Genomic DNA, 27114 nt, shown 5'->3' on the forward strand with positions numbered 1-27114 from the left:
GCCAAACAACCAACAGAGAGGGAACCCAGCCCCACCCATCAGCAGACAAGTGGATTAAAGTTTTACTGAGCTCTGCCCACCAGAGCAACACCCAGCTCTACCCACCACCACTCCCTCCCATGAGGAAGCTTGCACAAACCTCTTAGATAGCCTCATCCACCAGAGGGCAGACAGCAGAAGCAAGGAGAACTACAATTCTGCATCTTGTGGAACAAAAACCACATTCATAGAAAGATAGACAAAATGAAAAGGCAGAGGACTTTGTACCACATGAAGGAACAAGATAAACCCCAGAAAAACAACTAAATGAAGTGGAGATAGGCAACCTTCCAGAAAAAGAATTCAGAATAATGACAGTGAAGATGATCCAGGACCTCGGAAATAGAATGGAGGCAAAGATCGAGAAGACGCAAGAAATGTTTAACAAAGACCTAGAAGAATTAAAGAACAAACAACTAGAAGAATTAAAAAACAGAGATGAACAATACAGTAACTGAAATGAAAAACACACTAGATGGAATCAAGAGCAGAATAACTGAGGCAGAAGAAAGGATAAGTGACCTGGAAGACAGAATGCTGGAATTCACGGATGTGGAACAAAATAAAGAGAATGAAAAGAAATGAAGACAGCCTAAGAGACCTCTGGGACAATATTAAATGCACCAACATTGGCATTATATGGGTCCCAGAAGGAGAGGAGAGAGCGAAAGGACCCGAGAAAATATATGAAGAGATAACAGTCGAAACCTTCCCTAACATGAGAAAGGAAATAGCCACCCAAGTCCAGGAAACTCAGAGTCCCAGGCAATATAAACCCAAGGGGAAACACGCCAAGACACACAGTAATCAAATAGACAAAAATTAAAGACAAAGAAAAATTATTAAAAGCAACAAGGGAAAAACAACAAATAACATACAAGGAAACTCCCATATTGTTAACAGCTGATTTCTCAGCAGAAACTCTACAAGCCAGAAGGGGGTGGCACAATATATTTAAAGTGATGAAAGGGAAGAACCTACAACCAAGATTACTCTACCTGGCAAGGATCTAATTCAGATTCAACGGAGAAATCAAAAGCTCTACAGACAAGCAAAAGCTAAGAGAATTCAGCACCACGTAACCAGCTCTACAACAACTGCTAAAGGAACTTCTCTAGAGACACAAGAGAAGAAAATGACCTACAAAAAACAAACCCAAAACAAATAAGAAAATAGTAATAGGAACATACATATCGATAATTACCTTAAATATGAATGGATTAAGTGCTCCAACCAAAAGACACAGGCTTGCTGAATGGATAGAAAAACAAGACCCACATATATACTGTCTACAATAGACCCACTTCAGACCTAGGGACACATACAGACTGAAAGTGAGGGGATGGAAAAGATATTCCATGCAAATGGAAATCAAAAGAAAGCTGGAGTAGCAATACTCGTATCAGACAAAATAGACTTTAAAATAAAGAATGTTACAAGAGACAAGGAAGGACACTATATAATGATCAAGCGATCAATCCAAGAAGAAGATAGGACAATTATAAATATATATGCACCCAACATAGGAGGAGCACCTCAATACATAAGGTAAATGCTAACAGCTATAAAAGAGGATATCGACAGTAACACAATAATAGAGGGACTTTAACACCTCACTTACACCAATGGACAGGTCATCCAGACAGAAAATTAATAAGGAAACCAAGCTTTAAATGACACACTAGACCAGATAGATTTAATTGATATTTATAGGACATTCCATCCAAAAACAACGCATTACACTTTCTTCTCAAGTACACACAGAACATTCCCCAGGATAGATCACATCTTGGGTCACAAATCAAACCTCAGTAAATTTAGGAGAACTGATATCATATCAAGCATCTTTTCTGACCACAATGCTATGAGACTAGAAATGAATTACAGGGGAAAAAACGTAAAAAACACAAACACATGGAGGCTAAGCAATACGTTACTAAAAAATCAAGAGATCACTGAAGAAATCAAAGAGGAAATAAAAAAATACCTAGAGACAAATGACAATGAAAACACAATGATCCAAAACCTACGGGATGCAGCAAAAGCAGTTCTAAGAGGGAAGTTTATAGCTATACAAGCCTACCTCAAGAAACAAGAAAAATCTCAAATAAACAATCTAACCTGACACCTAAAGGAACTAGAGAAAGAAGAATAAACAAAACCCAAACGTAGCAGAAGGAAAGAAATCATAAAGATCAGAGCAGAAATAAATGAAATAGAAACAAAGAAAACAGTAGCAAAGATCAAGAAAACTAAAAGCTGGTTCTTTGAGAAGACAAACAAAATTGATAAGCCATTACCCAGACTCATCAAGAAAAAGAGGGAGAGGACTCAAATCAATAAAATTAGAAATGAAAAAAGAAAAGTTACAACAGACACCACAGAAATACAAAGCATAAGAGACTACTACAAGCAACTCTATGCCAATAAAATGGACAACCTGGAAAAAATGGACAAATTCTTAGAAAGGTATAACCTTCCAAGACTGAACCAGGAAGAAATTGAAAATATGAAGAGACCAATCACAAGTAATGAAATTGAAACTGTGATTAAAAATCTTCCAACAAACAAAAGTCCAGGACCAGATGGCTTCACAGGTGAATTCTATCAAACATTTAGAGAAGAGCTAATAACACCCATCCTTCTCAAACTCTTCCAAAAAATTGCAGAGGAAGGAACACTCCCAAACTCGTTCTATGAGGCCACCATCACCCTGATACCCAAACCAGACATTACAAAAAAAAAGAAAATTGAAGACCAATATCACTTATGACTACAGATGCAAAAATCCTCAACAAAATACTAGCAAACAGAATCCAACACCACATTAAAAGGATCATACACCATGATCAAGAGGGATGTATCCCAGGGATGCAAGGATTCTTCAACATATGCAAATCAATGTGATACACCATATTAACAAACTGAAGAATAAAAACCATATGATCATCTCAATAGATGCAGAAAAAGCTTTTGACAAAATTCAACACCTATTTATGATAAAAACTCTCCAGAAAGTGGGCACAGAGGGAACCTACATCAACATAATAAAGGCCATATACAACAAACCCACAGCAAATGGAGAAAAACTAAAAGCATTTCCTCTAAGATCATGAACAAGACAAGATGTCCACTCTCACCATTACTATTCAACATAGTTTTGGAAGTCCTACCCACGGCAATCAGAGAAGAAAAAGAAATACAAATTGGAAAAGAAGAAAAGTAAAACTGTCACTGTTTGCAGATGACATGATACTATACATAGAGAATCCTAAAGATGCTACCAGAAAAATACTAGAGCTAATCAATGAATTTGGTAAAGTTGCACGATACAAAATTAATGCACAGAAATCTCTTGCATTCCTATACACTAATGATGAAAAATCTGAGAGAGAAATTAAGGAAACACTCCCATTTACCACTGCAACAAAAAGAATAAAATACCTAGGAATAAACCTACCTAAGGAGACAAAAGACCTGTATGCAGAAAACTATAAGACACTGATGAAAGAAATTAAAGATGATACCAACAGATGGAGAGATATACCATGTTCTTGGATTGGAAGAATCAATATTGTGAAAATGACTATACTACCCAAAGCATCTACAGATTCAATGCAACCCCTATCAAATTACTAATGGCATTTTTTACAGAACTAGAACAAAAAAATCTTAAAATTTGTATGGAGACACAAAAGACTCCAAATAGCCAAAGGAGTCTTGAGGGAAAAAAACAGAGCTGGAGGAATCAGACTACCTGACTTCAGACTATACTACAAAGCTACAGTAATCAAGACAGTATGGTAGTGGCACAAAAACAGAAACATAGATCAATGGAACAAGATACAAAGCGCAGAGATAAACCCATGCACCTATGGTCAACTAATCTATGACAAAGGAGGCAAGGATATACACTGGAGAAAAGACAGTCTCTTCAATAAGTGGTGCTGGGAAAACTGGACAGCTACATGTAAAAGAATGAAATTGAAACACTCCCTAACACCATACACAAAAATAAACTCAAAACGGATTAGGGACCTAAATGTAAGACTGGACACTATAAAACTCTTAGAGGAAAACATACGAAGAACACTCTTTGACACAAATCACAGCAAGATATTTTTTGACCCACTTCCTAGAATAATGGAAATAAAAACAAAAATAAACAAATGGGACCTACTGAAACTTCAAAGCTTTTGCACAGCAAAGGAAACTATAAACAAGACGAAAAGACAACCCTCAGAATGGGAGAAAATATTTGCAAACGAATCAACAGACAAAGGATTACTCTCCAAAATATAAAACCGGCTCATGCAGCTGTATACTAAAAAAACAAACAACCCAATGCAAAAATGGGCAGAAGACCTAAACAGACATTTCTCCAAAGAAGACATACAGATGGCCCAGAAGCACATGAAAAGCTGCTCAACATCACTAGTTATTAGAGAAATGCAAATCAAAATTACAATGAGGTATCACCTCACACCAGTTAGAATGGGCATCATCAGAAAATCTACAAACAGCAAACGCTGGAGAGGGTGTGGAGAAAAGGGAACCCTCTTGCACTGTTCGTGGGAACATAAATTGATACAGCCACTATGGAGTACGGAGGCTCCTTAAAAAACTAAAAATAGAACTACCATACAACCCAGCAATCCCACTACTGGGCATATACCCTGAGAAAACCATAATTCAAAAAGACACATGCACCCCAATGTTCACTGCAGCACTATTTACAATAGCCAGGTCATGGACGCAACCTAAATGCCCATCGACAGACGAATGGATAAAGAAGATGTGGTACATATATACAGTGGAATATTACTCAGCCATAAAAAGGAACGAAACTGAGTCATTTGTAGAGACCTGGATGGACCTATAGTCTGTCATACAGAGTGAAGTAAGTCAGAAAGAGAAAAAACAAATATCGTTTATTAACGCTTATATGTGGAATCTAGAAAAATGGTACAAATGGACCAGTTTGCAAGGGAGAAACTGAGACACAGATGTAGAGAACAAACGTATGGACATCAAGGGGGGAAAGTGGGGAGGGTGTGTGTGTGCGGTGGTGTGATGAATTGGGAGATGGGGATTGACGTATGTACACTAATATGTATAAAATAGATAGCTAATAAGAACCTGCTGTATAAGAAAAGTAAAATAAAATTTAAAAAAAAAGGAATATTTCAGAGGTGGGCTGTGCACTTTCAACAGGATGCTGGTAACATTCCGTATTCATTTATCAGCAGGAATACTTCCATAAAGAGAAATTTCCCCTCGACAACTATTTGGTTACTCTGAGATATGCTCATATGAAAGGCAGAATAAAACATTTGATTATTTCTCTTTATCCACCAGTTTCAAAAATAATGGTTTGGTTTCCTAAAGCTGCTAAAGGTTTCTTTTTTGTATGTTTCCACGCATTCCTATGACTCATAGGAATATCTGAAGTTTTTAACCCATTGCAGTATTTGTCCTCCCTGATGCTGAAATCATCCTATTTCCAGGGAGAGCCTATTTACCTTGGCTCTGGAATGCTTCAGTCCAAACCCCAGTGCTCCTTAGTAGCTTCTTTGCTTTCTAGTTCGACCTGATGCTCCAGGCTCTTCTTGTCCATTTCCTGACCCAGACTTGGAATCAGCAGGTCTCTAAACACCACTGGTATTTAGAGACTGAGCACTAAGGGTCAGTCATCATTTCTAGCCCTTTGAGTGGACAAGGCTAGGAAATAGGTATTTTTGTGAAAAGAAAAGAAACATCTAAAGTTCACATTCATAATCAAACTTAAATTCAGGGGACTTCCTTCGTGGCTCAGTGGTTAAGAATCCGCCTGCCAATGCAGGGGACACGGGTTCGAGCCCTGGTCTGGGAAGATCCCACATGCCACGGAGCAACTAAGGCCGTGCGCCACAACTACTGAGCCTGCGCTCTAGAGCCCGCGAGCCACAACTACTAAGACTGCGCGCCTAGAGCCCGCGCACCGCAACGAAGAGAAGCCCCTTCTCACCACAACAAGAGGAAGCCGCGCACCACAACAAAGACCCAACACAGCCAAAAATAAATAAATAAATGAATTTATTTTAAAAAAAAAAAAACCCTTAAATTCGGGACTACAGGATTTTTAATTACCCTCCTGTCTTTATGTTTCTTTTTCAATTCTCAAAATACCAACAGAGTTACTCATTTGCTTTATCACCAAGTCAATGAAATAACAATACCAGTGCCAGAATTAACAAAATTACTGAAAATAATTTCAGGGTTTTTTTTTTTTAACTTTCTGTTCTGAAGGGTATTACACTAGAAATGTACACAGTCAAATTACTGCGTTTTAAAGTTACCTGGAAGAATTTCTCTGCGTGGCAATGCCACCTTCTAGGAAAATAGGTTTGCTTTTTTTACATGTTACTTGATTTTTAGGGATTGCTCCTTAAAATTTAATTCTCTTTTAAATTATGTAAAATATTTACATGGCTCCCAAACTACATCTAAAAATATATATATTCAAGAAAGTCTAGCTTCTATCACTACCTTTTGTATCCTATTCCCTCTAACACTCTTTAATTATTTTTATCCTGCCATTGTCTTAACTATAAGGATATACATCCACATGTATACATAGGTATGTGTATGTATACACAGATGCGTATATAAACATATATGTGTGTGTATATACACATTATGTATAAATATATTTCAACTCCTTCTTAAACAGAAACATGATATACAGACTTTTCTTATTTCACTTTGAGTCACGCTGATTAACACACACACACCCACAACGTATATAATCTTTCTCTATGTGGTCACGCGGTCTATTTGTTCTCTCTTTTGGGTATCTCTTTCAGTATTTTAAAAAGTTGGCGTTTTTGTTCTCATGGTTATGTTTACACTAATACTTCTTACAATAACCCGGTCTCCACTCTGGCTACTGTCTGTTGGTTCCCTACTCTAAGCAAGATTAGTATTAGGTGGTCACCTCTTCTGTCTCTAGCCTTTCCCTCTCCCTCAAAATCTAATCTGCAATAGCATCCTTTCCCTCCCAGTTAATACTGATAAGGCAACAACTGAGGACAGTCTCCTTTTCATATGCCCTCCCCTCTCCTTCCGTTTTCTGATAGGCTGTATCTACACGGGCAGAAGACAGAGCCACCGCATGTGACCTGGTTGGCTCTCTCCCTTATAGCCATTGTTTAGCCTTAAATTACACGTTATAGTAAGTGAATTTGTACTGTCACCTCTCTAACAGCCCATTAATGACAATAATTAATTTAAACAACAAATAGGCCCATCTGGTATGTGCTTGTTTTTATGCTGATATTTTTGGCTAAGGTATACGGTTGACACCTACTACAAAAGGAAGACTATAGGGCTTCCCTGGTGGAGCAGTGGTTGAGAGTCCGCCTGCCAATGCAGGGGACACGGATTCGTGCCCGGGTCCGGGAAGATCCCACATGCCGCGGAGCGGCTGGGCCCGTGAGCCAAGGCCACTGAGCTTGCGTGTCCGGAGCCTGTGCTCCGCAACGGGAGAGGCCACAGCAGTGAGAGGCCCGCGTACCGCAAAAAAAAAAAAAAAAAAAGGAAGACTATAAACCAACATCTGTTTATTTGTTATATGAATATTATTTCTGGGGTGAAAATTCTCAGAGCAAAGCACAGCACCAATGAAGCTTGGTTTCTGATGTATAACACCCCATAAAATTACATATACAGTTAATTTTTCTCAAGTTGAAATTAATAACAAGTGCTCAGGTAATGTGCTTCAAGACAGTGCCTGGCACTAAATGCTTCAAAATGTTAGCAATTGTTTATAATGTTAGTACAGTCACTGTAATATTTACATTAAAGATGTAACGACAGTATCAGAGAGGAAATGAGAGGCCGATGTAATATTTAAAATTTTCTTTCCATCACAAAATGGTCAGTCCCACAAGTTTCTTTTCTCACAAGTTTTAAAACCGTTATCATACATACGTGAACCTATTACATGCCATGTGGGATCGACTTCTTCCTGATATTTAATACTCTGACAGCTACTCTTACAACCTAACAAAAATGAGATCAGATGTCAAATGAAATTCTTGTCTGTCCTGCCTTTTAAGAGACTTTATCTTTTTTTTTTCTTCCGGTATGCGGGCCTCTCACTGTTGCGGCCTCTCCCGTTGCGGAGCATAGGCTCCGGACGCGCAGGCTCAGCGGCCATGGCTCACGGGCCCAGCCGCTCCGCGGCATGTGGGATCCTCCCGGACCGGAGCACGAACCCGTGTCCCCTGCATCGGCAGGTGGACTCTCAACCACTGCGCCACCAGGGAAGCCCGGGACTTTACCTTTTTATCAGTACAACTCACATTCAGACGCAGCAGTAAGAACCCTCACACCTCCTATAACTACTGTACTTATTTTAACAAATTTTTTTGCCTCAATTTTAATCAACATTTCCTCCATTTTTTCCCTATTTCTCTAACACCTATTTTTCTTTCTCAGTTCAAGTATCAGCCCCGCTTCTGAAGATTTCCCTCCCAGCTCAGCTGGGAGTTATCTCCGCTTCTGAGATTTCAATCACTTTGTGCTTATTTTATCATAATAATTTCACCATTACAATTTGTTCTCCGCAGACTGTAAATTCCTGAAGGTAGAGACTGTTTCGTATCTATTTTTGCGTATCCGGTGTGACAGACAGCTCTGGATCCATCCCCCTCCTCTCCACACCCAAATACCACGTGGTGGTAAACCTGGCGTAACAGACACAGCTAGCCGTTGCCCCCCTGCCGTCCTTTCTGCTGCATGAAGTGCACGCGCCATGGCTGGGCTCCCACAGCTACCCTGTGAGCGTGAGCCTGGGGTGAGGGCACCACGGCAGTGAGGAAGAAGGAAAAGCTGGAGGAAGAGCTGACGTCCTAGGGCTGCCACACCTGCCCCAGGCTCTGGCTGCCATGAGAGGAAAGTAAGCACTTAGGAAAGCCACTCTCCTCAGGTGTCTGTCACTAGTGACCAAACACCTTCCTTATGATACACCAAGGTATTCAGGAACCAGTCAATAAAGCAGTCAGAGACTGAAGTTTGCTGAAGATGAGTTCGTGCAGGACTGCACAGCCCCTAAGCATTTCATAAACGCTGACCTGCACGGCCTCCCCTCTGTCCCACACGAGAGAGGCCCCAGCGTCTCTGCAGCTGGAAAGATAACAGTGCAGAAGATCATGCCTTTACTCGCTGACACAACCAGACAGGCTCACTGGAGGGGCCCTGCCGGGATCTCTGTTCATAGTATTTACTGGAATCGGGGGGAATAAAAGAGCTGTGTGCAGTTGGGAGCAGGAGAGTCAACTGTCCTGAAATACTAACAATCACAAAAAGAGAGCTTAAAATATTATAATAGAAGGTCGATAATTTAAGTAATGCTGCCACCGTGTGGCACTTATTGCCTTCTTTTAGAAAGGAAATTTTATAAAGAAAAGGATTATCGTTGCCGTGTGTGTTAACTTTTGAAAATATATAAACTATAAACGAGTTTCCTTTTAAATGCTAGCCAGTTTTTCTTCAAGTGAACCACATTTAAGTGACCTAGAGAAGACAAAACTTAAGGACTTACTGTGTGGCACATGGAACCATATACAATATCATGTAATAACCTGTAATGGAAAAGAATCTAAAAAAGAATATACATATATATGTATGAGTATGCGTGTATATATATAACTGAATCACTCTGCTGTACACCTGAAACATTGTAAATCAACTGTACTTCAATTTTTAAAAAAAAGACAAAACTTGTAGGAAGCCCTGACAGCTCTGCCTCCCCGTTCCTCCGGTCCAGCCGTGTGACGCTGGGGAAAGACCACTTTTAGTAAATAGAGGATGTTTTTATTTGGGCCAAGATAGAAAAGAATGGTAAGTAATGCACATATCTATTCAAATCTAAATCTCTAAAATGCTTTCAGCTTTTCTCTCATAATTTGAGGGGAAAGGTTAGTGTGTAACAGACAGAAAAGGTACCCGAGCCTGACATACAGGAAAGCTTCCAGGAGACACTAAAAAAGACGGACTGGGGAGGTGACTGCGTGAAAGGACGGCATCAAGTACTTTTCTAGAAGAGGAGTCATGTGACCAATTAGCTGGAGAGAGCGCAAACACAGCTGATGAAATATTTTTGAGCCCTTCAGAGACCATTCTTCAGTGACTACATGAGCCTACCCTGCTGCATAAAGGCTGGGCCCGTCTGTCTTACTCAGGGATACAGCACTGGTTCCTGACATGAGGTCTCACACAAAATAAGTGCTGAAGACATTTTGTTTCACTTTCTATAATAAGCTTACATCTGTCATACCCAGTGTGAAAATTTTATTCTTTAGTAAACATTTTCCTGAGATGTCTATACCACTTGCTTAACAAATCGCTGTTTTCCCTAAAGATATCAAAAACGGAACCAAAACTCAAAGTATTGCAAATTCTGAATACAATTTTAATTTGATTTTACTTGCTCCCATCTTTCTCTTAATAATAACAGTTACCAACACCTGCCTAACATCGACATACCACGGAATTTAAACAATGATACATTACTTAATCCTCACAAAAACTCTGCAGTATGTATTATTGTTCCCGTTTTAAGAAAGAGGAAACTAGGCCTTAATAAAGCAAATAATCACAGCTAGGAAGAGGGATACCAGGATTTGAGCCCAGATACGTCACAGGTCCAGCTCCAAGGCCCATGTTCTTTTATGCTTCAGCACAGCCCTGTCTCCAAAGAGACCCTGGAGGGCTGAACAACGCGGAACCCAGGTAACTGCTCTCCTCTCAAGCACATGCCCGTCTTCTCTCGGCCCCAGTTAACAGAGGTGTTGGCTTCAAAAGGGAGTGAGCTCTTCAATATAACATATTCCGCAGCATAAATGAAACAACACTTCTTTCATCATCCATTCAAGACTCGGTCTTGCTTGTACAGCCCTTTTGCAGGAACCACCTGCATTATCTAACGAGCGCTCAGCCACTCATCGGCTGTGTGACCTTCCACACATTCCTTTCCATCTCTGGGCTCAGTGAAGCGGGGGTGGGGGGGTGGGGTCAGACTAGAGAAGCCATCTTAATTCCAAAATTCTATGCTTCTTTTAATATAAAGTAGGCCTTTAGAGATACATTTACAAACTTTTTAAAAATAAAAGCTATTTAGCATTTCAAATTAACCAGATTGGCCAAAAAAAAAAAGATGACTTATGAAAGGATGTTGGAAAAGCCAGGTCTTAGGCCAAGCTCTGTTAATTGTGCTTTTGAATCATATTAAGTACCTACCCTACAATGCACAAGACATTCTTTCAGGCACTTTGAACACAACAGAGCATAAGAAAGGTAAGTGTCTATATTCTAGGAAGGACAACGGGCAATAACTAAGCAAAAAGTAAGGAAAATATAGGTAGTAATAAGAGCTCATGGAAGGCAGAATTCAAGATGGTCCCTGAGAGCACCACCCCTAGGATATACACACCTCTCAGTTATTCAGTCAAACCCTAACCGAGGTGCTGCTGTATAGATATTCTGCAGGTTTACTTAAAGCCCCAAATCAGCTGACTTTAAGAAAAGGAGATTATCCCTAGAGGGCCTGACTCCATCAGGTGAGTCCTTAACAGGGATGGGACTCTTCTCGGTAAGAGAGGTTTAAAGCATGAAAGGCAGACTTCACTTACGTCTTTGAAGAAGGAAGGGGCCGTGTGGCAGGGAATATGGGTGGCCTCTAGGAGCTGCGAGCGGCCCCGGCCGACAGCAAGCAAGCAAACGGGAACTTCGTCTACCTGGGCAAGGAACTGAGTCCTGCCAAAATCCTGCGAGTCAGAAAGAGGACCCTGAACACCAAATAAGAATGGCGCCTGGACAGCTCCTTGATTTTAACCGTGTCAGACCGTGAGCAGAGTACCCAGCGTGCTGTGCCCAGACTTTATTCCCACTACTTTATTCTCACTAGTCAATTGTTAATAATCTTTACAGAGCATGATAAGGGAATAGTCTATGGTTAATTTTCTGTCTGGGGGATAATTATTCTTACTCTACAACAGCAATAGTAATGATGACAAAGATAACTAACAGTTATTCCTAGGTACCAGAAAATATTCTAAGATACACACACCTTTAATCGTCACAATAACTCCATGAAGCAGATATTACGCAGATTTTAAGTCTCTTGAACCCAGAAATGGTGTCTAATGCTGCAGCTCTGTTTCTCTTTTGAGTGCTCTGTACCACAGGCTTTCTGTACTTTTAAAGTGTTTATGGAAAGGTTCTCTCCTTTTAGCAGGTTTAGACTTCCTGCTTGGTTGGAGTCTCATTTGAAAATAAAACCCCAGGAATTCTCTGACGGTCCAATGGTTAGGACTTGGTGCTCTCACTGCCAGGGGGTTCAATCACGGGTCGGGGAACTAAGATCCTGCAAGCCGCGAGGCCAAAAAAGAAAGAAAACGAAAACCCCAACTTCCACAAAATCACAAAACTGCTTGTGTAACGTCATTTACCATCTACCCAACAGGAGCTTGGGATGTTACTATTCAACGCACAGTGAACCAATTATACATGTGCAAAATCACAGTCAAACGAAACAGAATGGCAGGCTAGTGCATCAGGACTGTTGGGACATAGCACACGAGGTGGGGTGGGAGACGGTAAAGCTAGAAAGATAGGAGCCGGGTCATAGAAGGATGCCGGGCTTTGTCCTGTAGACAGAAAATGATATCAAAGGTTTTGAAAAAGTTAATGTCAGAGCGCTCTGGCAGCAGGGTGAAGACTGGATTTGACTGGGTTGATAAAGCAGGCATACCAATCAGAATGGACAGAGATTTGTTAGGTAGCATTTGGAAGGCTTGATCATTGAATGTAACCTAAAGAGGAGGGAATAAAGGGCGATTCTCACGTTTTAACTTGAGTGCTTTCAGTAGATGCTGCTGCCCCAAATGAGAAAAAAAAAATATAGAAAATGGGTCTGCAAAACTGACCCATTCATCTGTAAGATCATTTTTTTCATTATATCTCATTTTATACCTGAAAACCTGAGTTCAACAGACAGTAAACACCCCAGAGCAGGCACCAGAACTGGAGCCCAAGGCACCTGCTGCCTACTCTCGTGCTCCCTCCATTCATGTCAATGCCTCTGAATGCTTTGTACATTTTATGAACACATGAACAGAAATCATAGATTTTAAAACTAGGGAATTTCCCTTCCGTATATTAACACACTAACAATTAGGGCAGTCTTTTTACAAAATAGGTTTCAAATACTCACTTCAAATTCTTTCACAAAATAACGGGTTTCACCTTGGATAACTGGTCTGTGATCTAACAGCCTCGAATGAATTTCTCCGAGATCTGTAAAGACAAAATGAAACTCACGGTCAATCCACGCTAAGTGGCACAATCTCTAGCTTGTTTTACTCTTCCTGTCCCCACAAACGTATGAAGGTTAAAATCCAGTTCAGACTATGGATTATCCAATCAGTAAATTGGTAAAGTACTTTTGAGAGCAATTTGGCGATATCTAATAAAGTTGAAGACGTATACCTAGCAATTTCATGCCCAAGTATGTGCCCTAGAAAAACTCTTAAACAAAGGAAAGAGAAATGCATAATGTTTACTACAGCATGAATATAATGTCAAAAAAAAAAGGGGGAACGACTTAACATACTCATAGGATGGATATTACAAATCAGTGAGTGAAAATGAATACAGTGGGGTTACATTTATTAACAAGGAAAAATCCCATAAATAAAATGTTAAGCAAAAAAGCAACTTTCAGAAGGATAAAGCCATTTATATAAACTTTCAAAATATGCAAAATCACTTCCTGTTGGGACATATACAGAAGCCATAAAGCTATAAAGAAATGCACGAGAACGATAAACACCAAATTCAAGACAGCAGTTACCTTAGAGGAGGGAGGGCCGTGCAATGAGAGCAAAGGGCACGATGGGGCTCTTCATGTGTGTTTATTAATATGGGTGGTGAGTGTTCATTGTAAGTCACTATAAGTCATAATTAAGGAAAAAAAGTTCTGAATTTTAACTGTTTTTGGTGAGTCATCCCGGGGTATATTCTGCTCTCATACCACATACCATATTGTCCTGAAATTTCCTCTCTACTCCAGTGAGTAAGAGATCAAATTGTTTGTATCATCCACAAAGGGTTAACATACATTTTTCTATACGACTGAGAAGCCATTACATTGATCTTGGGATACCTGCGTCTGTGGCCTGATGTAATGGGAATTTTCTTAGTCTTTGGAGAATTCAATTCTGTTCAGAAGTGGATAATCACCACTTCTGAAACCCTGACTGCACTCCAGAACTTAAGATGTGGAGATGAGGGGAAAAAAGATTCTGAAACACACACGACCACAGAAATTAAGCTGGTTTTGTACTAACATTATAACAACAAAACAAACACATTATAATAATTCAGAGTTGCAGGTATCCCAAGGATTACAAACAAATTCTCTCAGTTTAATAATGTAAAGGTAAGCCACATATTTCCACATAAACTCAATCCTAGCCGGGCTACAGGCAAAGCACTCTTTTGTTGTTTGTTAACAAGACAAAAGATATAATCCTTTGTTCTCCAAAGTGCATACTCTAACGTGGGAGTTAGACAATCTCTTCACACAAAAGACAGAAATAAGCACTTCAACAGACTATGAGACAAGAAAAAACACAGTAAACTGCAGATCTCTCATTATCTAATGAAGTTCTGGCCCTGAATTTGCAGACCTTTAATGTAGTATGTGGATCTCTTTGCCCATAAGGAACAATTTACTGCAGAGTAAATTTTTCTGATAACATCCACATCGTCACCATTGTCACCTCACTGCTTCTCAAATCCATCCCTTCTGTTCCATCCTTGCTTGTCTTGGACTGTTTCAACAGAGTGAGTCACACCCCTCTTCAACCCACTCCATGTACAGTCAATTCTGCTTATCTGCAGGACAGTAGGCCCCTTGTATTCTCTGATTCTGCAGTTACAAATTCACTTTATAAAGTAGGCAAGTTCACAAATGGGCACCCTGCAAGATGAGGACCCACTGTACCTGCCTGAGTGCTCTATTTAAAACACAGATCTAACCACATGACTCTTGTACTTATTGTTGTTCCATAACAATATGGAACATTCAACAAGAAGTCCAATCTCCTTAAAAGGCAAGAATTCTTCTTCGGTCTGATTCCCACGTGTAGTTTCCCAAACATGCCGTACTGACTCAGGCCTCCACACCTTTGCTCATGCTCTTCCAAACTAAGTCCAAAATATCCTTGCCCGCTTTTCTCAACTACTAACCCTTTATTCTTCAAGACTCAGGTCAGACACTCCATGCCCCAGGAAGCTCCCCGTCTCCTAACAGCCAACCACAGCCCAGAAAACCTCAAAGACCTGGGGCCTAAGTATTGAAATCATTTATTTATATATTTCCCTCTCCCTAGACCCTGGCAATAAAACTCGACACGTATATTTTCACAATCGATAGTCTTCAAGTAAGATGAACTAAAAACAGATTTTCATACTGAAAATAGTAAATCGTTCCACAAAAAAACCCAAGGAGATTCTAGACATATTTTCAATTATAACTCAATTTTGAATTAACCTGAAAAACTTCCTTTGAATTACCTTCTTTTAAAGAAAGTACTACATCTGAAACTAATATATTGTAAATCAACCGTACTTCAATAAAAAAAAAAGTACTACATCAAAATCACAAACTTCTGTGCATCAAAGGACAAAATCAATAGAGTAAAAAGGCAACCCATGGAATGGGAGAAAATATATGCAAATCATGGCTGTAAAGTGGCTAATATCCAGAATAGAAAAAGACCTCCTATAATTCAACAACAACAAAACACACTACCTGATTTAAAAACGGGCAAAGGACCTGAATAGACATTCCTCCAAATAAGATTTACAAACGTCTAGTAGGCACATAAAAAGATGTTCAACATCATTAACCTTAGGGAAATGCAAATCAAAACTACAAGTTACTGGGACTTCCCTGGGGGTCCAGTGGGTAAGACACCGAGCTCCCAGGGCAGGGGGCCCGGGTTCGATCCCTGGTCAGGGAACTAGATCCCATGTGCCGCAACTAAGACCTGGCGCAGCCAAAATAAATAAATAAATATTAAAAAAAAAAAACAAAACTACAAGATACTACCTCACACCCACTAGAAAGGCCACTACCAAAGAAACAGAAAATAACAAGTATTGTTTAGGTTGTGGAGAAATGGGAACACCTGTGAACTGTTGGTGAGAATGTAAAACGGTTCAGCCACTATGGAAAACAGTAGAGTGGCTGCTCACAAAGTTACAAACAGATTTATCATTTGATCCAGCAATTCAGCTGTGGGTACATATCCAAAACAAATGAAAGCAAGAACTCGATATTTGTACATCCATGCTCACAAGGGCCAAAAATGGGAAGCAATCCAAGCGTCCATCCATGGGTGAATGTATACCCAAAATGTGTGTGTGTGTGTGTGTGTGTGTGTATACAATGAAATATTTGAATCATATTCAGCTTTAAAAAGGAAGGAAATTCTGCCACATGCACGATTTTACTTATATGAAGTACCTAAAGTAGCCACATTCAGAAACAGAAAGCAAAATGGTGGCTGCCAGGGGCTGGGGCGGGGGAAAGGGGAGACTGGGGAGTCCGTGTTCAATGGGTACACAGCTTCAGTCTGGGAAGATGAAATAGTTATGGAGCTGGATGGTGGTGACGGTTTCACAACAACGTGAAACGTACCAATGCCACTGAATTGTACGCTAAAATATGATTAAGGGAAACTTTATATTCCACGTATTTTACCGTAATTAAAAAAAAATTTAAGTAATAGTTCACTAAGATTGCACATGTAAACAATTATAATTTAGGGCTAACACCCATGCACTACGCCCACACTACTAACTAGATTTGAGACACCCTGAATTCTACACAAACCTGACAGATACGGTTAAAATGCAATAGGCATGAACACGAGGATGCCATTCCCTGGGCAGCGCTGAGGGGCGCCGGAATCCTACAAGGGCTTCAACACTGCAAGACGGTAGGGCTGCCGGCAGAAGCGAGGGGTTAAGAGAGGACGGAGATGAGGCGGTGCGGTATTTAACTGGCAAAGATCTTTCTGCACGAAACAGTTGTTGATAGTTTGGAGAATCAAACCAATTCAGGTTCTGTGAGAATAAGGGCTGTAGCTAGGTTGTAACCTTCTCCCAGCTCAAAGCAGACGGGACGAGTGGACATCGGTACACGTGTTGGGGGCCTTTGGTGTTTTAAGATGCCTTCATGTTCTCTCGTTTCCACCTTGCACGACCCAGGAGCAGACAGGGTCAGAGCGAACGACCTAGGTACACACCTCCTAAGCGGCCTGCCTGGGTGCGCGGGCTCTTCCCGACTCCCAAGCTCAGGGCATCACACGTGGGTCGCGAGCCCGCGTCCACGGCAGCTCCACGCAGGGTCCCGGGCTGGGGGAGGGGAGAGGGCAGCCCGACGGCTCTCGGCTGCGGCTTCTACGAGGAAGCAGGAGGGGCTAGGGCGATTTGCTGTTACTGGGAGGCACCTGGCGCGGGGAAACTGGCGCCAATGCGCAGACCCCTCCCCCACCCACCCACCGCAAACGCCAGGCCGCCCAGGAGCCGGGGGTCGACCTGGGGCTCGGCCCCGGGTCAGAGGACGCCGCCTGGGAGGTGGGGCTGCGCTGGGACCACCGGGCCGAGAACCCTAGAACTCCGTACCCTTGATAATGAGGTGGGCTGGCGAGCCCGCGGTCCCCAGCGAGTCCTTCTTCTTGCCGCCGCCGCCGCCGCCGCCGCCGCCCGACGCGGCCTCACAAACCACGGGGGTCTCCGTCCCTCCGCCGCTCATCCCGGCCAGCTCCGCCCACCCGCGGCCGCGCTGCGCCTGCGCAAACCTACACAGTCCGCTTTCCCGCGCGGGGTTTAGGCGTCATCAAAGAGCATCGGGGAAGCTGAGTCTACCCAGCGGCCGGTTCCTATAAAGCCACTATGGTGTGGCCAGGGATGTGAGCTTGAAGAAGCCGGTGCCGCCATGCTGGGTTAGGGCAGATGCTGCCGGAATAGGAAGGTGTTTGAAAGTTAGAGCTAAATTTATTCCTCCCTAAACCTGCTGGAATTTATCGTGATTTAGAGAGGTTGGCGGAGAGGGGATCTAGTCATAGATGAATATGAATAATAGTGGGGTAAATACATCATCTATATTATTACCTGCCACCAGTATTTAATGGAGGTTGTTGACGTGAGTGCTTTGCCACATTTGCTCATCATGGCAACTGCGGGAAACAGTTTTGTCATTTCTTTCTAACAAAAGAAGAAACAGGATTAGAGATTAAGTAATTTGCCCAAATCACCTCTCAGACTCATTCATGCCCATGTAAAGAGCAAAAATGTCTGTTCTTAGCATTTGTATTTACAAAATCTCAACCAGTTGTTATAGGGGCTAAGATAAAATAAATGCATGTAATTATGGAAGGGACCATAATTTGCTAGGCTGCTTTGATTCGTAGCCATGAAGAGACAAATCTGGTGCTGACATTTGTATCTAGTGCTACTGTTTGGTAAACTCCTTAGAGTTGATCTTGTATTCTCAACAAGTTGTCATTCCCTTCCTGGCACAGGCCTTCCCCCATAGCCTCTGCTTTAGCTCCTCTCGGAAGTACCTAGATAATAGTAATTGATGAAATTTTCCTGAGGTGTTTCGAAGATGTGAACCCACCCCCACCAAATGGAGGATGTTAACTACTTGATGACTATGAGCACGTAGCCCCAGGCCTCCCGGAGCCTAAGGACTGATAAAGTTAACCCCTGTGACGCCACCCTGTTCCTTCATCAACAGCCAATCAGAGTATTGTGCACGATCTGATCGCGTATTCTGCAGACCCCTCCCCCCACCTTGCCCTTGGCCTTTAAAGATGCTTTGCCGAAACCCTTCAGAGTGCAGGAGGCTTTTTAGGACTTGAGCCACCTTGTCTCCTTGCATGGCCTTGCAATAAACCTTTCTCTGCTCCAAACGCGGACGTTTCGTCGGGCACATGAACTTGCGTTAATATTTGTGCCTGTTCAAACGACAGACGGTGCAACTTTTCAGTGACTCCTTCATCTCCTGTGTTCACCCAGCGGTTCTTTCTAAGAATCATCTCTTAATCTCTCCCTTCTCCCTCCTCTCTTCCTGCACTGTCCTTACCCTCAAGGGTCTCTCAGTCACCAACATTTACAGTCTAGGGCCTTGTATGTGATAGGATGGAGTTAAGTGCAGCACATGTGTGGGACACCTGGGGGCAGGAGGTGGCCAGGAACGACTTCCCAGAGGAGGTATATTTTGTCTTCAGACCTGAAATGTTGTGTAAGTCATGTGGGGTGCGGTGAAGATGGAACTTGGGGTTTTCTAGCACAGGAATAACAAAGAGGCATAAAATAGATGAATTCATAAGTAGAATGTGAACTTGGTTAATTGCATGTTATTGGGTCCGGCTTCTAACCTTTTATTTCCCTCGCTTTGGCATTAACCTCTAGAAAACGTAATTATTTTTAAAGCCCCTCATTATCCTCCCCTCTTCTAGGCACTTTCCGTATTCAAGTTTTCTTCTGCATCTGCCAGACTAAATCTTCTCTAAGCTTAGTTTCTTTGAACTACTGAAAAACCTGGGAAGACTTGATACTGAACAGGACACTGTGGGGCTCCTGGGCACAAAATTCTGTGTCCCTCATTACTCGATTACAGAAAATAGGCTTCATTCAGCCTCCATGACCTTCCCAGAGTTCCAACTAGCAGGTTCAAACAGTTGCTAATTAGGGAAGGGCGGGGATGCGGAGACAAGGGAGGAACAGTGAAAAGAAACAGTAGTGTCAGAAGTTCCTTAATGGTCCAGTGGATAGGACTCGGTGCTTTCACTTCAGTGGCCTGGGGTTCAATCCCAGGTTCCCCTGGTCTGGGAACTAAGATCCTGCAAGCCACGCAGTGTGGCCAAAAAAAAAAAAAAAAAAAATAGTGCAGCCTTGGGACAGGGATACATAACAATATCTTTTCAGATACTGAAACCCCTACCAGGTGGGAGAAATTAACCATAATAAGCACGGTGACCCCAGACCGGTTAGAACCAGAAGGTTGACGATGCTGACTCCCACTTACTTCCCCACCAACCAATCAGAAGAATGTCCACAAGCTGATCGCGCCCTCTTTGAATCATTACTATAAAACTTCTCACTATCCCCTCTAGATTGGGATACACAGTTCTGAGAGCAGGAGTCTGCTGTGGCCTCCCAATAAAGCTATTCTCTTCTACTTCACCCAAAACTCTGTCTCCAAGATTTAATTTGGTGTCGGGGTACAGAAGCCAGATTCGGCTTCAGGCTCCCTCTAGTACAGTGAGATTGATAGTCCCCCCACATTAACATGGCTGTTAAAATTGCAGATTCTGGGTTCTGCCTCCCCAGATTCTGTTTCAGTAGTTCTGGGGTAGCTGCTACCTCCCCGTACCCAATTGCCAGTTGATTATGATATAAGAATTCTGTAAGAAACGGCACCAAAAACGGAGGAGAGCTTAAACAAGCTTTATTTGGGAACGCTCCAGGGCGAGGTTCACTGGTCCGAGAGAAAGGGGCCAGAGAAGTCGCGCCCAGGTGCGGGCGCTAACAAAATGTATAGGGATGGACGCAGGGGAGGTCTTGCTGTGTGAAGCATCCCTTTTTTGGTAATCTCTCGGGTGTTGTGGCAATGTCAGGTGTCGGTTGCATCAGCCTCAGAGCCGTTGGTTCTGCCCCTCGGGGAGCGGGAAGACCGGGGCCGAGTGGTGTGGCAATGTCAGGTGTCGGTTGCATCAGCCACTTTGGCGGGGGTTCCGTCTGGCTCCCTGGGCCCTTCCCCGGACCTGCTGGCCTTACAAATTCCAGGTGCAGTAGTTAAGACTTTGGAATCAGACAGAACTGGGTTCAAATTCTGACTGTGCCACTTGCCTGATGTTCCTTTTCTACAGAATAGCAATAAGATATCCATATTATAAAGTGATGATTAAAGAAGTTAATACCTGTAAAGTACTTAGAACAGCGCTTGGCACAGCAAATGCTCAATAAATACTATTTCAATAACCTCCTCTATCTCCTTTTAAAGCCCTGTATAATCTGCTCTTTCTTCCAATTCACCTTTATTTGCCACCACTATAATGTCTTGCACGTGTTTGGCGCTTTACAATTTATAAAATGTCATCACACATAACATACCATCTTCTCATTATTCTAGTTAGGATAAATATTAAAATACCCATTTTCAGATACAGAAACTGAGGATCAGAGAATGTGGGAGAGTCTCTAAGATGGCTGCCATGTTTTCTCCCTTGCTGCCCATCAAGAGACGGAGTTTGTTTCCCCTCCCCTGGAGTCTGACCTGACCTTGTGACTTGCTTTGATGGGTAGAACATGGTGGGCCTTAAGTCACCTGGCAGTTTCTGCTTTTGCTCCTGTCAGGAAGTCTAGGCTGTCCTGCTGGGGAGAGGCCGTGCTGTGGAGAAGCACGGGAAGATGAGACATCCCCTGTAGAGAGGCTTTATAGGTGAGAACGGAGGCCCCGTAGCAGCCAAGTGTGAGGGAGGCCTTCTTGGGTCTTTCAGCCCAGCCATGAGCCAGCTGAACGCAGTCCCATGAACTGCAGTGGAGTGGATACCACCACATGAAGCCAGAAAACTGCCTAATCAACCCACAGTGTTATGGAAACAGGAGGGAAGGGGGCAGGGCACAACCTCTAAAAGAAGGACATAGGGCTTCCCTGGTGGCGCAGTGGTTGAGAGTCCGCCTGCCGATGCAGGGGACATGGGTTCCTGCCTCGGTCCGGGAAGATCCCATATGCCGCGGAGCGGCTGGGCCCATGAGCTATGGCCGCTGAGCCTGCGTGTCCGGAGCCTGTGCTCCGCAACAGGAGAGGCCACAACAGTGAGAGGACTGCGTACCGCAAAAAAAAAAAAAAAAAAAAAAAAAAAAAAAAAAAAAGAATGACATAGCCACTGAGGATATGACGAAAACTGGCTAGAAACCATTAGGTCAAAGATGGCGGAAGATTCGACTTCCAGGGGACCTTGAGTCTCATTATACGCTCATTGTAATACATCAGCTAAATGACACAGGCACCAGCGCCATGACAGTGCTGAGGCTGACTATAAAAGGCCAAAAAGTGGGCGGTGGCCCAAGTCCTGGAAATCCCCGCCCCTTCCCCAAAATAGTTGGAATAGTCCTCCCGCTCATTAGCCTATGAAATTACCCAGCCCATAAAAACTAACCACCCCATATTTTGGGGCCTCTCGACTTCTGAGATGGCCCACACTGTCTGTGAAATGTGTTTCTCCCAGGGCCACTCTAGCCGTTTGAGACAGCCCGCATTCTATGGAATGTGTATCTCACTAAATAAATTCATTTCTTACCTATCACTTTGTCTCTCACTGAATTCTTTCTATGCTGAGACATAAAGAACCTGAGCTTCATTAAGTCCTGACACCAGGTGTGTGATTTCAATTAAAAGACAGTGGGTTCGGGCGTCCCTGGTGGCGCAGTGGTTTAGAGTCCGCCGGCCCACGCAGGGGATGCGGGTTCGTGACCCGGTCCGGGAGGATCCCAGGTACTGCGGAGCGGTTGGGTCCCGTGAGCCATGGCCGCTGAGCCTGCGCGTCCGGAGCCTGTGCTCCGCAACGGGAGAGGCCACAACAGTGAGAGGCCCGCGTACCACAAAAAAAAAAAAAAAGACAGTGGGTTCCACGTCCCAATCTGAATTGTGCAGTTTCACTATGAGAAATAATAAATTTTTGTTGTTTTAATCCACTAAGGTAGGTGTGTGTGTGTGAATTATAGAAATCCTCTTATAGAGGATTTCTTATATCCTCTTATAGAAAGGATTTCACATGGCTTACAATGATCTGTAAATGTACTCCCACAACATGGTACCATAGTTATCAAATAGCAGAACCATGGTCAGAGCCCTGGTCTATGGACTTCAAGGCTGGTGCTTCTAAAACAGCAGAGCTCCATCAGCTGGGGGTGGGGTGGGGTGGCGATGTGGTCTCTCCACTGTGTCATGACTGTGCCAGACATTATTTCTGCCTCTTTCTTTTTTTTTTTTGCGGTACGCGGGCCTCTCACCGTTGTGGCCTCTCCCGTTGCGGAGCACAGCCTCTGGACGCGCAGGCTCAGCGGCCATGGCTCACGGGCCCAGCCGCTCCGCGACATGTGGGATCTTCCCGGACCCGGGCACGAACCCTTGTCCCCTGCATCGGCAGGCGGACTTTCAATCACTGCGCCACCAGGGAAGCCCTGCCTCTTCCTTTTTAGACACCCCCTTCCTGGAATGTTTTCCTTGCCCCTTCTGCCTGTTCAATGAATTGAATCTACTTTATTTTTGTTGTATAATAAAGAACTTGGCTGATCCGTATCCCTGGTTCCTGGAAGATAACCTCTAAATCCTTGGAATTTCCCAAGTGAGGGGAGTGGCTTTGTTATTCTTGGTGGGCCGGAAGTTATGCTAAAGCGCTCACTCACGTGGGTCCCTGGATGGTTCCAGGATGGGGGCTGGCCATGCATGAAAGACCACCACGTGATTAAAGGGTTGAGGCTTTGAGCCATGTAATATCAGCTTGACTTCTGGCGAGGAGAGCGGGCTGGGGATTGAGTTCAGTCATTCAGGCAATGATACATCAACCATGTCTTCACAGTGCAACCCCAGTAAAAACCTTCCGGACAGCCCGGGTGACCTTCCCGGTTGGTAGCCGTACTTTAATGTGCCAAGAGGGTGAGGCAAACATGAGGACCCAGAAGCTTAGCGTTTGGGACCCTCCCAGACCTCACCCTACGCATCTATTCATTAGGCTGGTCTTGACTTGTATCATTTACAATAAAATTGTAATCATAAGCACAGCACTTTCCTTAGCTCTGTGAGTCATTCTAGTGAATTATTGAACCTGAAAGGGTAAAGTGAGACCTCCTGACATTTGTAGACAGCTGGCCAGAAGCTCAGGTGGCCTGGGAACCACCAGAGCTGTGGAGCCTTCTGGAGTCTATGAGGTCTGGGCTAACTCCGGGAGTCAGTGTCAGAACTTGCTGCAATTGAACAAACACTTACGTGGCACTTATGACAGGCCAGCTAATGTTGTAAGTGCTCTGTACGTGCTGACCCAGCTAGGGCTCATGGCAGTCCTCTGAAGTTGGTAGCATTATTATTCTCCTCATTTGACAGGTGACGAGGCTGAGGCATAGAGAGGCTAAACGCCCAGCTGGTTTGGGGCAGAAACAACCTGGTCCCTGCGTACGTGTTTAAGTGTAGGTGGTGGATAAAGAGAAAGTAGGGGAGGGTGATCTGGAGAGAAGGAAGAGGGAAGCCATACTACCTCTAACTGGCCTTTTCATTTCCTCATTCAAACACGTTTAACAAATATGGATTGAGCACTTTCCGTGTGCCAAGCGCAGTGCTAAGGGCTGGGATATAGCGCTGACCCAGCCTTTTCCTCCCCTCACGGGGGCGACATCTACCAGAGGGGACAATATTAAATCCCTATGCAATGACTTTCCTGCAATTCTGTTGCTTACAGCCTGTAGATACACGTTCCAGCTGTTTGATTGTTTTCTTCCGCCCAGTACTGCGTTGCGTTGTTCTCTGGGATGGTCAGGTCCAGAGTACACCTCTGTTTCTTTCTCCTCTTTTACACAAATCTTTCAACTGCAGCTCAGACAGCAAAGAGCAACTGAAAGAAAAGTTCCAGTGGCAGAGCCCTCCTGACAGATACCTTGGGCTGGGGTCCGGGCTGCTCTGTGTCCTTGCTCTTTGACCCGTGGAATCTCCCTGAAGGGCTTGTGTTATCTCTAGTTGTCTCTGGATTGATAAGACGTTTCCTGTATTATTTAAATAAAACTTTTATTGAGATAATTGTAGATTCTCATACAGTTGTAAGACATAATACAGAGATTCGTCATACACTTTGCCTGATTTCCCTCCACTGGTAACATTTTGTAAATGTGAATATCATAACCAAGATACTGACATTGATACAGTTCATCAATCTTATTTAGATTTCCCTAGTTTTACCTGTACTCATTGTGTGTGTGTATTATGTCCTATATAATTTTATCACATGTGTAGGTTTATGTACCTACCTGTGTTTATGTACCTACCTACCTGTGCTGACTATGTCAGCACAGTCAAGATATTGCACAGCTCCAGAGCCATAAAGACCCCCCTTGGCACCTTTTTGTAACCACACTTACCTTCCTCCCTGCCCTACGCCATCCCCTGGCAACCCATGATGTACCCTCCATTTCTAAATCGTTGTCATTTCAAAAACATCACCTAAATGGGATCATACACAAAGCACTTCTCCTGTTTTAAGAGTAGCTCTTCTCCCCTGCACAGCGCTCTATGCTTGATCCCTTTTTAGAGACTCTCAGTATCAGACACTTCTAAACTATGGAATGGTAAAGGGATTTTGCCAATTATTGTGCTTCTTGAGAGTTAAGGCATCTAAAACATGCAAATAATGCTAATTTAGAAGAAGTAAATTTCTGACTTCAGGGTAAATTATTTGCTAACTCCTTATTGAACCTTATAAAAGTTAGAAAATAAAAATAAAATGTGTATTTAATTACATGCCTCTTGAGAACAAAATTAAAACTCATTTCTTAGTATAAGCCCATGATGGATAAGCATAGCTGCGGGAGTGCGCTCCTAAATTTATTTTGCTTTTTATCAAATCCACTTCATGAGATTTCCTCTGCATATTTTCTATTGGCGTTACTGTTTATCCTTTTCTGTCTAACCTTTTTTTTTTTTTTGCGGTACGCCGGCCTCTCACTGCTGTGGCCTCTCCCGTTGCGGAGCACAGGCTCCGGACGCACAGGCTCAGCGGCCATGGCTCACGGGCCCAGCCGCTCCGCGGCATGTGGGATCTTCCCGGACCGGGGCACGAACCCGCGTCCCCTGCATCGGCAGGCGGACTCTCAACCACTGCCCCACCAGGGAAGCCCTGTCTAACCTATTTTTGAAGTGGGTTAAAAAATTAAAAATGGAAGAAACTGATGAAAATAAAGGAGGGGAAAAGATTAGACAGTTTGGGGGAGTAAAATACTCAATATTACTGTGTGTTAATCATATGAAGTTTTGGAAATGCCTCTGGCATGCTAAGCCCAGAGGCTGTGTGTTATGAAATAACGCGCTGGGTATTGGCATTGGCAGAGACTAGGCAACGACTTTACAGTCCTGGACTGATCCTTCTTGGACTGAATCCTGCTTGATGCTTCTTAGAGCTGCTTCCAGCGTAGCTCCATCACTTGGAGAACATGCAGTGCTTTCCCGCGAGAGCTGCTACAGAGAGAAACTCCTGGGACAGAGCCAACCAATCAGAACTCAGGATGCTCCATCACCAGGCTAGGCCCACCTCCAGAAAACTGGACTTAGCTACGCAGAAAGACAGGAGCAAGAGTTTTTGGATGAGCGCAGCTGCTCTGTGTCTGATCGTCACCCAAGCTTCGGACAGGTGTAGTATAACGGTTCTCATGGTGGGGTCACCACACCAGACCTCTTGAATCAGAAACTCCAACGGGGACCCAGCAATCTCTGTTTTGAGAAGCCTCAGGTGATTACCACTCATGCTCAAGTCTGAGAACCACTGCTTTCATGTAATGTCTGTCACACATGCCTCAAACTTCAGACAATGACAGTCAGCTCTACATTTCTTTCATCTAAGTCTCAGGGTTCAAGTCAAGTGCCGAACAGTCAGGAACTGGTAAGGTCAACCAGAGGGTGAAGCATTTCTAAGGGTTTTTAAGATAAGGGTGTGTGTGTATCTGTGTGTGTGTGTGTGTGTGTGTGTGTGTGTGTTGCAGGAGATTGGGAAAACTGGGGCAGTGGAGGAAGGATAACCCACGTTGCATGAACAGACTGGTTCATGGACTGCACCAAAGAAACTCTGGAATTTGTAATCAGATGGCTGGAAGTTTGTGGTCTTGGTCAAAGCAGGCCTGGGGCCTTGCTGTGTAGAGCGATGCTTTGTCAGGTTAGTTGTGTGGCTACTGTATTTCAAGCTTAAC

At 43.3% G+C, this 27114-nt stretch overlaps 2 protein-coding genes across 5 annotated transcripts in view; both read right to left on the minus strand.

Moving 5' to 3' along the window:
• The window catches only part of BLOC1S5 (biogenesis of lysosomal organelles complex 1 subunit 5), a 76751-nt gene extending 58827 nt beyond the window's left edge, over positions 1-17924 (minus strand). For both annotated transcript variants that reach the window (XM_082664313.1, XM_082664312.1), the window contains exons 1-2: positions 17782-17924; positions 13298-13380 (exon numbers count right to left, since the gene is read on the minus strand). In XM_082664313.1, the coding sequence (XP_082520439.1) occupies positions 13298-13380; positions 17782-17911 (213 nt within the window). In that variant the 5' untranslated portion in view covers positions 17912-17924. The remainder of the gene's footprint in view (positions 1-13297; positions 13381-17781) is intronic.
• A 2690-nt stretch (positions 17925-20614) lies between these two features.
• EEF1E1 (eukaryotic translation elongation factor 1 epsilon 1) overlaps positions 20615-27114 on the minus strand; it is a 29197-nt gene continuing 22697 nt past the window's right edge. The window contains exons 4-5 of one of the 3 annotated variants that reach the window (XR_014297322.1): positions 24819-24924; positions 20615-20938 (exon numbers count right to left, since the gene is read on the minus strand). Coding sequence is in view for 1 of the 3 variants with exons in the window: in XM_082663942.1 (XP_082520068.1) it covers positions 24895-24924 (30 nt within the window). In the remaining 2 variants the exon portion in view is untranslated. Of the gene's footprint in view, positions 21030-24671; positions 24925-27114 lie in introns of those variants that run through there. The other 2 variants (XR_014297323.1, XM_082663942.1) reach the window with 2 other exon arrangements.

This window comes from Grampus griseus, assembly GCF_964374135.1.
Source record: "Grampus griseus genome assembly, chromosome: 10".
NCBI classification, from domain to species: domain Eukaryota; kingdom Metazoa; phylum Chordata; class Mammalia; order Artiodactyla; family Delphinidae; genus Grampus; species Grampus griseus.